Source organism: Ipomoea triloba, chromosome 1 (assembly GCF_003576645.1).
Source record: "Ipomoea triloba cultivar NCNSP0323 chromosome 1, ASM357664v1".
Classification (NCBI taxonomy): Eukaryota; Viridiplantae; Streptophyta; class Magnoliopsida; order Solanales; family Convolvulaceae; genus Ipomoea; species Ipomoea triloba.
The window spans coordinates 3668477-3679506 of record NC_044916.1 but is presented as its reverse complement, the minus strand read 5'-3'; the positions used below and the strand labels follow the sequence as shown (position 1 = coordinate 3679506).

At 36.8% G+C, this 11030-nt stretch overlaps 1 protein-coding gene across 1 annotated transcript; it reads right to left on the bottom strand.

Moving 5' to 3' along the window:
* Positions 1-845: 845 nt before the first annotated feature.
* On the bottom strand, positions 846-6989 carry LOC116020275 (allantoinase). Its single transcript, XM_031260762.1, has 15 exons — positions 6840-6989; positions 5472-5562; positions 5229-5349; positions 5062-5135; positions 4724-4800; positions 4541-4577; positions 4376-4461; positions 4210-4269; positions 3865-4016; positions 3582-3708; positions 3248-3403; positions 3015-3125; positions 2268-2378; positions 1810-1908; positions 846-1363 (listed from the first exon to the last, which is right to left on the bottom strand). The coding sequence occupies exons 1-15, from the start codon at positions 6924-6926 to the stop codon at positions 1235-1237; spliced, it is 1518 nt and encodes a 505-aa protein (XP_031116622.1). The 5' UTR covers positions 6927-6989; the 3' UTR covers positions 846-1234.
* Positions 6990-11030: the final 4041 nt, after the last annotated feature.

Sequence of the window (11030 nt, the reverse complement as noted above, 5' to 3'; positions counted from 1 at the left end):
GCAGAGGAATGAATTGAAGAAATCCACATACACACGTACGGGGAGAGGGAGATATGCTCACCACGCCATTCTTGAAAGCTGTATGAATGGGCTTGAAGAAGTGAGGGTTTTTGGGAGGAATGGTTTTCATGGAAGGCAGAAGGATAGCTCAGTGTCCCCACCTCAATTGCACCCTCTTTCGGCTCCTCGCTCGGCTCCCTCTCCTCATCCTCTTCCTCCTCCCTCCCGCCGGCGGCGGATATCCCCAGATCTGGCTTCTTCAGCCCCGGCGCGCCGCCTGAAGACGAAGCCTCAACCACCCCCTGCAACCCTATTTGCCCCGTCCACCATGGATTCGCCATGTATATATGTATTCACTAACTACAAAACCCTCAAAATCAAAATCAAAATCAAATCAAATCAAATATCCGGTTTCTTCGTCTATTACCAAGGCTATTATGTACTGTTCATCTTCAGATCAACAAAACCTGTAGCTCCTTTTGAGTGTTTTGATTTACAGATGAACGGTAAAATTCCAATTCTCCCTTGAGTGTTTTGTAACCCTTCTAAAGATCTGCTTCCAATTCTCCCTTGACAACATTAGCAGAAAATCCCAGGAAGATCCCATTTCCAATACCAAGATCTGGAATTTTAAATGTGAAATGTCCACTTTGCCCTTGCTAAATCGAGCTCCTCACCGGCTATTAGACGGAATACGGTCGGAAGGGTTAAGTTGACGCATCACATTTTATTTCAGGGGTCAAATCGATGATTACGGGATTAAGGGACAACATTGACAGTTCGCGAATAATTGAGGGACCAAATAGGTGATTTACCCGAAAAACAATTCTAAAACGTTATCAGAGTTTCAAGAGAAAACGTTTCCAAAGCACGAAAATGCTTTTCCCCAGCACATTATAGATAAGAATTGAAGAAAACTAGGGGCAGAGCCAGTTAACAGCCACAAACCACCTGCTTAAAAGTCTTTTGAGTAATTTCAATCATCAGATTTATGTACACACTTCACCCACCACTACAAAACAAAAGTGTTTTGTGGAATGGGGAGAAGAAAAAAGGGGCAGGGAATAAGATGCAGAGCCACTGGAACACCCACAGAACACAAATCTTCAATAAAGCAGTTTAACCAGATCAGATAATCTGCAGATTTTTAGCCCACCATGTACTGTGAAAGAGCAGTATTAGGAACAATGAGATTTAGCAGAAGATTCGTCGTTTTAATCTGCTCTGATCTGGTTTATTTTGCTAGAATGGGTACGCCGCAGGCATCTTGGGCATGTTTTCCCTCTTTAAAAGCAAGGTTTCCTCTTATGAATGTTGCTAAAACTTTCCCAGAGAGTCTTGTTCCCAGATATGCAGAAATGCTCTGCATGGTTTGATCAAAAACAAGAATCACTCAGGGTTTAGGTTCAGAAAAGTCAGAACAGATACAATCAGGTTAAAGAAATGGTTATTGTCTAATATATGGTATGATAAAATGTTAGATAGCAGCTCAAGTGGAAGGGGTCCGAGTCGATTAAGTATAGAGTTTGGTTTGGGGAGACCTGAACAGGCCTGATGGAAATTCGACTGGATTAGTCTCATCCCGTAGAGTATGCAAAAATGGGAAAATATGGTTTAGAATGAGCTAAAAAAAAAAAAAAAAAAGCATTCCCTTCAAGAAAACAGGTTTCTAATGGGATTACAGGGACGATTTCAAAATGTTTTTGGGAGTTTTCTTGAATGTTTGGGAGAGAAACGTGCCCAAAATACAAAAGCGCTCCCTCTTAAGAGTTTCAGTGCATCATAGATAGCAACGTGAGGAATACGTACACGATGCTTAAGGTAGACGGGATGATTATCGTCCAAGTCGAACTCTGCTTCTGGTTCCCAGACTACAATATCAGCATGGTTGCCAGTAACAATTGCTCCCTGCAAACACCCAAAGATTAATTTTTGATTTACAAGAAAACCAGCAGCCACAACTCGAAAGTGCATTCCAGGTGAAGCCCGCCTTGTGATCCTAGCCAGCAGCAAAGGACCACAAGGAGGTAAACCAGCCTAGGTTACCTATAGTTGTCAGGCTCAAACTAAGAAATCCAATAGGCAATAATCCCCACAGAGAGTCGAACATAGAACTTATGGTTACCAAGCCAACTGTCCGACCAACTGGGGTTGTCCCACTCAAGGACTAATCTGTATCTATATGTGATGAACTAAGCTTGTTGAAGATGAAAATGCAGCACAGTTACTTCCACAACTGAAAAATATGAGTTGATAAAAAGCAAAACCTTTGAATTTAGACCAGCAAGCTTAGCAGGCTTCTCACTCCACCATGAAACCATCTGTTCAAATGTAACTCCATATTTCTGCCCATATGACCAGGTTACAGGGAGAACAAACTGCACATGAACATAAAGACAGCAGCCTCTCAGTTTCTAAAAATAAGTAAACCAAGATCATTCTATTTGGACTACAATATATAGTTTCCATATTATTTTAACTTCATTTTTGCTTAGTTTATCTGATTTATAGCTATTTCACTTCTGGTCCCACTAGTGGTATTCTCGCTATTAGTCCATGACTATATATCACTATAGGTGCAGGATGTTTTGTTTTCTTTCCCACGTTTAGTCCTTTTTGGCGAGGGGAGTGAGAACCCCGGTGAAATCCCGTTAGATTTTGTCACATTACTGGTAAGTAACCAAAGTTTATGGACAAAAATGTCTGTTCACAGTCTTGCTCTTGTAGGAAATGTGGGATTTTTGCACATTGGTTACTCACAATTCATGTGACAAAATTCGGTGAGATTTCATCGAACTTTTCAGTGGAAAAACCAAAAGTGGGGAAAAAAATGTGCACCTATAGTGAAAATTTTCATAGTAGTGCAGTGAGAATGTCAATAAATTCGTGAGACCAAAAGTGGCAAAAACTCTTGGATTTATATCCCCGAGGCCTCTTTAGTCATTTTTGTAGCAAAAAGATGTGATTGCCCAGCAACTCCAAACTAACTACCACTAATTAGAGAATGTGAAGACCTGCAAAGAGGATATGCCACCCCAGGCTTTCAAGAAATCGCCCTCGGTGAAGAGCTTAAGCTCTGGGGCCGAAGGCGAGTGGTCAGAGCTCAACATGTCTATATTTCCATCCTGAAACATATGGAGGATGGAGCATCAGGTAAGAACTGATCTGGAAAAACAGAAACTGTTAATAACATCAGAGCAGCTTGTAATTCTTCTCTGTTGGCTGTTATATTGGGAGCAGAAAGTACCATTATAGCAGCCCATAGTTCCTCCCTATTGGCTGCATTGCGTATAGGCGGAGCACACTTGAAACGCGTATCGCCATCAGGGATCTCCTCAGCTGCAAAAGCCAGATAATGCGGGCAGGTTTCAACTGTAACGCTATCGCCACTCCTTTTTGCTTCCTGTGTAAAATATGTGTTAAAGAGTCTGAGAACATATGGGTTTATAAGGCTATGAGTTGGACTAGCTGATTGGTTGGATTCAATCTTTTAGTGTGGTTTGGCCCATGTGCACCAGTTTTGGGTGGTGATATAGATTGGTGCATATGCTAAAGATGAAAAGAAAAAGCTTTGAAAATACCTTAATAAGTTCTAAAGAAGACCTTGCATCAGATAAATGGACAATATGGAGATGAGCTCCCTCAGCAGAACCGCCAGATCGAGTGTCTTTCGTTACACTCACGAGCTCTCTAATCGCGGCTTCTTCCCTATAGAAGAGCAGCGCAAAAAGGTATGTTTTCGACAGTGTTAGGAGCCCGACATTGAAAATATAAGAGAGAACATATGAGTTTATAAGGTCATGTGTTAGACTAGCAGATTGATTGAATTCAATCTTTTAGCGTGGTGTGGTTATCCTGCCTTACCATGATGCAGGTCTTCTCTTAAGATACGTCGAGTAAGATCTAGCGCTCTCAGCCCCGCCATCTTCCACATCCAATTCATTCTCGGGCTCCTGCTCCATCTCTGCATGTACAAGTAGAGGTCTTCTGTACTTTGCCAGGACAGCCAATCCTTCCTGTATTAACACGAAAAGTCGATTTCTAAGGCATCAAACCACTCAGCCAGAAATGATAGCGAGGGTGACAGCCATTACGAGTGATAAGTTTTTGATAGCAATGAATGAACCGTCGTGGTTCATCCAAATCACAGGAAAGTTCGAAAATATCACAGCAAGACCTCTTACTGGGAAGTAAAATCTGCATATATACCTTAATGTGGGATGAATTTGTCATAGGAAAGTCATTGATCCCTGAAGGACACATGAATGACTGCAAATAAAGAACAGAAAGTTCACACAAAACTCCCCGTAAAATGGGAAAACATAATAGTTCAACCTGAGAAACTCGAAAGATCAGAAAAAAAGTGTCGATCTACCTTCAACCCGAGGGCTCCAGCATTTAGGAGACGCTGCAAAGCACTTGCGTTGAACGCATTTTCTGGAACCAAACCTCCCCAGAAACCTGTTCACTTTCGCAGATATACGTAAATAACAATAGTATTACAGTGTATACTGAACTTTATATATCAGCTGAAGCATACCAACATCAACATAGATTCTCCCTTCAGCAGCCTCAATCTGTAGTCCACATGACCCGAAAAAAACATCAGCAAGGAAAAACCAAATGTATCGTGACCGAGAAAACTAAAGGGGTACAATCTGTTATCAAAATTTCCCGGGAGTTAATTATCAAAACGATTCATGTGCCAATGAGCAAGACAGACCTTAAGGTTCAAGGTTTCTTCGGAAACTGTTGATGGGAAACTGTTAAGAGGCATGTCAATCAACGTCGTTACACCACCTGTATGAGGAAACGGGGAATAGAAAGTAAGAAATGTACATTTGTTCGAATACATAAATAAAGGTTCAGACATACATAAAACACTTGTACGAATGGTAAATAATAGGATCTATGGAAACCGGGAGGGTGCAGAACTTAATGCAGCAAGTACACTAGCCCCCCCGGTTTCAATAGCTGTTATCAAATCCATGGATACTCCATATACTAAAACATAAAAACGAAAGAAAACAATGTAGATGTTAATGGCTGAGATTTACATACCAGCAGCAGCCGCTTTTGTGCCAGAGGGAAATCCTTCCCATTCTGTTCTCCCGGGATCATCTAGATGCGCGTGTCTGTCATGTATGTTCCATGAAAGAACTTTTCCAAACAACAAAAAATTCTGAAGATAAGAACATGTGAAAAGGAATTTGGGAAAGCAATCTTACACGTCAATCAAACCAGGCATAACGACAGCCTCCCCATAATCCATAACTCGTCCACTCTTAACAGTTCCTCGCCAATTATCTCCATCGACCACAGATACAATGCTCCCTCCCTTCACCTCAACTGTTAATTTTTAACATTCAGATAATCAGTTCGAAACCAGGAACTAAATCATGGATTATATGGCCGATTGCAAGAAGGAGAAGTTTTTTTGGAAAATGAACTCAATTTTGAGAAAAACAAACCTGCACCAGATATAACCCCTTTTGGCGTCACAATGCGTTTGCTGGCTATCCAGAAATGGCTATCAGAAATAAGACTGCACTGGCTGGAGGGCTGCACATTACATTTAAAGAAATCATCAATTTACCACGAGTTATATCTAAGAACTGCTAAGAACGGAACATGAATCTTGCTATATTTGTGTTTTCCAACTTGACATAAATGTCAACTGCAAAAACTTAAGACAAAAAACAATGACTAAACAACAGAAACTGAGGTCACGAGGTGTGTTCATTTCCAAGAACACAAATAAAACGGAATTCTTAACAGCAGAAAACAGTCAAATTTGTTGAGAAATAAGCAATGCTCTATAGTTTTCTACCCAAACATATATGGAACTGGTTAAGTTTTATAAAGGCAGTCCCTTTATCATTCTAAGTAATGTGTACTCTGCAAGTTTTGTTTTCTATTTTCTCATTTTCCCAAACAGAATCAAATAATGATTCGTTACACATGTCCTGTACAAAGAGGCCATATGGTACTACGCCAGACATGGTAATAACTTCGTTCGCCTTTTAAATCACCAAAAAAGTTAAAGCTTTCCTGACTACCAAATAGAATCAAACAATGATTTGTCACATCCGTCATATACAAAGAGGCCATATGATTCTACGCCAAACATGGTAATAACTTCTTCGCCTTTTAAATCACCAAAAGAGTTAAACTTTCCTAACTACCAAACAAAATCAAATAATGATTTGTCACACCCGTCTTGCACAAAGAGGCCATATGGTACTACGCCAAACATGGTAATAACTTCTTCACCTTTCAAATCACCAAAAAAGTTAAATTTTCCTTACTACCAAACAGAATCAAATAATGATTTGTCACACCCGTCCTGAAAGAGGCCATATGATACTACGCCAAATATGGTAATAACTTCTTCGCCTCTTAAATCACCAAAAAAAGTTAAACCTACCAAACAGAATCAAATAATGATTTGTCACATCCGTCCTACGCAATGAGACTATGTGGTACTACCCAAACATGGTAATAACTTCTTAGCCTTTCCAATCACCAAAAAAGTTAAACTTTCCTAACCACCAAACAGAACCAAATAATGATATGTCACAGCCGTCCTACACAAAGGACCATATGATACTACGCCAAACATGGCAATAACTTCTTCCCCTTTCAAATCGCCAAAAAAGTTAAAACTTTCCTTACTATCAAACAGAACCAAATCATGATCCGTTGTTGTTGTGAGAAACATCATCCAATAACATCAATCCAATCGAAAAAGACTATGGATGCACAGTTATTTATGTTGAGGAATGACAAGAAAAGTGACAGAAGATGAAATCGCGGAGAAGTGGGAATCGTCGTCAAACCTTTGAAGAGATGTCGAAATAGAAGAACAGAAACGAGAGAAGCAGCGGTAGCAGACCTAACAGTGTCCGCCATTTCCCAGACTCCATAGCTCTATCTGCTTCTCGCTCCTTCTTCCACAAACCTCTCCTCTTCCTCCAATGTCAGCCACCCAATGCATCACCAAACTGTCCGTGCGTATCTATACGTACATATATATAGTATAATATAAAAAAGCAATGAACCAATTGTAACAGATTGGAGGTTTGTGGGTCCCGCGAGAACAATAATTATTGTGTGGACCATACTATCAAATAATGTATTTTTAGTGTATTAAAAATGCAGATTGTATGCAGAAAAATATATTATTTGAGTATTAAAAATACATTATTTTGTATAATGTACCTTTAATATATAAATAATATACTTTTTTTGAACAAAAATAAATAATGTACTTTTTGTTATAGTCTCCTTAGCACTGCAATAATTTGTCCACGAGGAGTGCCCGAGCTAGTAAAATATGATTCTGTCAAATTTAATTTTAGCCAACACTCTCTTAGTCCAGTCCATCGTATGAATTTTTTAATGTTGTTAAACTCTGTATACAAACTATTATGCAAAAATAGAATTTTTTTTAATAATGGTTGTGTATTTTCTCTGCAACTAAAAAAAATTGGAGTTTGTGGGCCTTCAGAATGATACAGAACAAGAATCTTTATTTATTTTTTATTTATTTTTATTGGAGAGTGCAAGAATATTCGATGTTTTAGCGGTCCAAATTGTGGAAAGTGGTGCATTGAATAGAGAATCCCGCCGAATCCACCAATGTCACGTCAATATTCACACTTGCTGTTCAGCCGGCCCAGGAATACCACATATTATAATATTATTATTATTATTGTTCGGCAAACATACCGACGATTTTAACATAGTATATTTGAGGTAAATTAACATAGGTTAAATTATTCTTGTTAGGAGTTAGATTTGTAATTATGTGATTATCAAGTTAACAATCTGACTAACGTTGTTGGGAATGCCTTCTAGGTACCAAATTGTTGAGCTATCCAAATATGATAAACTAACGAACTTGGTAAACTATCCGATCAACTTAATTGGGATTATCTTTTTAAAAAAATTATATTATATAGTAATCATTCTTTTAACGGGAACGTAACTCAACTTTTGACTAATCCAAAATAAGTCAATAGTTGTTATGTGGGACTACTGGACTAATTCAATTAATTTAACTGATTACCCTAAAGTCTTGTTGTAATTCCACTGTGGGGTTTGAAGATTGAGAGATCTTTACAAGATTTAACGTAAACAAAGAAATTTAATGTATATTAGTAGAATGGGTAGTTTTGTCTTATTAGTCGTCGGTAGAGTGTAAAAGATTCCAACGGATGACGTTATACGACACCATTTGGAAAGTGAGGCTGCTGCAGTAACATCACGACAAGAGTTTATGATGCATGGGTTGGCAATGATGTGACAAGATTCTTCCCTGCATTTTGTGGAATCTGAATCAGTTTTCTCTGGAGTATCATTATGTAATGGAAAATACTATTTGTAGTTCTAAATTCCACTCTTAATTTGCACTTTGTCTAATAAATTTTGAATGTACATAATTTTTTTTTTTTCTGAGTGATGAAAATGTCTTATCTATGTTTGCTACATGGGAGATCAGAGTATAATTGATGGAGTAAAATTTGAAAATTTTCATAGTAGAACTCTGATGTAATGCCAAACCTAAACCACTCATGCTCGTGGCAGAGATGAAACCCCCCACCCTGAACTAAGTATTAAGTGAGACATCTTATTCTCTCTTTATTTTAAAAATGATATATGAACTTCAATAAACGAAAACTCGTATCATGTATTGTGATTTTTTTTTTTTTTTTTTATTTTTTTGTGAAGAGGAAAACCCGCAGCCATTACTCAAGAGTGTATACTGATCATGAATAACTCATGCCTTATAACGCTAACCTACAAATGATCACAATAAAATAAACTAACTTAGATTGCTCATAACTGACCAATTCAAACCAAAAATGACAATAGAACGAATCAAGAACATGTCATGAAAACAAAGAAAAAAATAGGAATACTTGTAGTGTTATTCTTTTTTCTTTTTTTTTTTATTTTTCTTTTTAGTGTTACTGAAACTGTTACAATATAGTATTTGTTCATAACTACTTTCTCACATAAGTGTGATTGAAATTTGATCACTTAACTTTTTTTTTTCTTCACTTTCAAAAAGTTGAAGTTCCTCACTTCAAACTACAATTGTCAAGCCTCAACCTATCACATGAATACCAATGCAAGTGACTGTATTTTTATTCTTTTTAATCTTGTCAATCTGAATAGATGGAAACTTAAATTAAATTTTAATAGAATCATCGTTACTACAAAAATATTTCAACAATCATGCTGACTTTGATCGATCATAGAAAACCATATGCCCACATAATGCTTCCACTAGCAAAAGCCAAATAAGAATAATAATGCACCTCTTCCCTTATTCTCCTTCACTTTGTTGGCAGAAACCAAAAGAAGAATGCTCATCTAGTCATCTTCAATTCCCCATCCATCCCCCTTAATATTCAATTGTTATACCATCGAGCATGGTTGACTTCACATTATGGATTTAATTTGATGGTGCATTTGAAATTCGAAAAATGACTTCTAAAAATGTTTTTTGGAAAAATGAGTTATTTTTTAGAAAATATTTTTCTTTCCGGTGTTTGGTTGCACAATAAAAGACTGTCTTTTCGGAAAATGATCTGAGCAGGAAAATGAACAGAAAATTCTCATCCATTTACGTGTGTCTAAAATTTCTTTCCACCAACTAACTTTTATTTTTAATACATAGATTCCCTAGCCTCTAGTTCCCCGCCCCAAGAGTCACTAGAGGATGTGTGTAAATCTGAATCACATGAACATCCTTTCAATCGGTCCTTCGGGCTCCGTCTTATTGTACACAAGCAACTCAACCAACCACTCTACATAAAAAGGTTCAGCCACTTTGATGGAATGATATTTGAAATTAAAAAATATAGTTGCTAGAGAAACATTGTTGACACTAATTAGATTATCCGACATGGTAAGACATCCTTTCAAGTAGGGATGTCAATCTTATTAGTTCAAAATCAAGGTCTGAAGATTGAACTTGATAAGACCGAAAAGTGTAAGGGTGTGTGCCAAAGAAATTTAAATTAATAAGCCTGATTGTCTAAACAGGCTAGCTCAAATTAAATTTAGTAAGATAGCTTGCTTGATAGCGAGTCACTTAAGGCTATTATTTGTTTCGCAAGTGATCTGGAACAAAATATACATTGAGTTTATATGTAGTATTATATTTAGTTTTTTTTAAAAAAAAAAAAATTATAAATAAATATTTTTATGAAAATAAAAAAAATTATAATTACTATGGAGTATATTATATTGTAAATATATTAATTATTTTTAGTTAGAATTTGAAAATGGAAGATTAGATTGATTAAATAATGTCTAAGTTTATATTTATTAATTAATGTGAATACGCTAATTTATTAAAATTAAAGTTTATAATTTTAATTTAAAAATTTCAAAAATTTTAGTTCAACCCGTTTGATAAGTCCGACTGTTTGAGATTTTAGAATTAGCGTTAAGAATTTTAAATCTGACCCAAAAAAAATGATAAGCCCAACAACTCGTTAAGAATAACTAAGAAACCAAACAAGGGGTCCAATTTGCATCCCAACTTCCAAGTTGCAAATAAAAGTAAATAAAGAGGACGCATGAGTCCTGAAGAGAAAAAGGATCACATGATGTGTATTTTCCCATGCCAATTGCTGCAGATGCACTTGGAATTTTCCTAGAGACACTTAACTCCATCTCTATAACTTTTGGTTTCCATGAATATTTAGACCCTCCAATGAGGTTCGCCATGAGCCCATGACCACGGACTCTGTAAAGGTTACATGATAACATTTTATTTAATTAATGGTTAGGCTAGTTTAACCCTTAATTGTACTCTTTCCAATGTATCCAAATTTGTTATACGGTGGATCATGGAAAACAAAATGGAATTACAATGTATCTAAAATGAAACTGGATAACTTGACTCATATATTGTGTTTATATTATCAAATGAAACTGTAATTGAATTGAAATGATATTTTAGTTGTGTTGAAATAAATCTGCAATATGTATAAAATGAAACTGAATAACAT

Bases quoted from the DNA above. Each gene is read 5' to 3' on its own strand.
- LOC116020275 (XM_031260762.1), bottom strand. From the start codon at position 6,926: ATGGAGTCTGGGAAATGGCGGACACTGTTAGGTCTGCTACCGCTGCTT. The intron at 4,017-4,209 runs GTATATATGCAG...GTGTTAATACAG, and splicing joins CAAATTCATCCCACATTAAG to GAAGGATTGGCTGTCCTGGC. The intron at 3,126-3,247 runs GTACTTTCTGCT...CATATGTTTCAG, and splicing joins AACTATGGGCTGCTATAATG to GATGGAAATATAGACATGTT.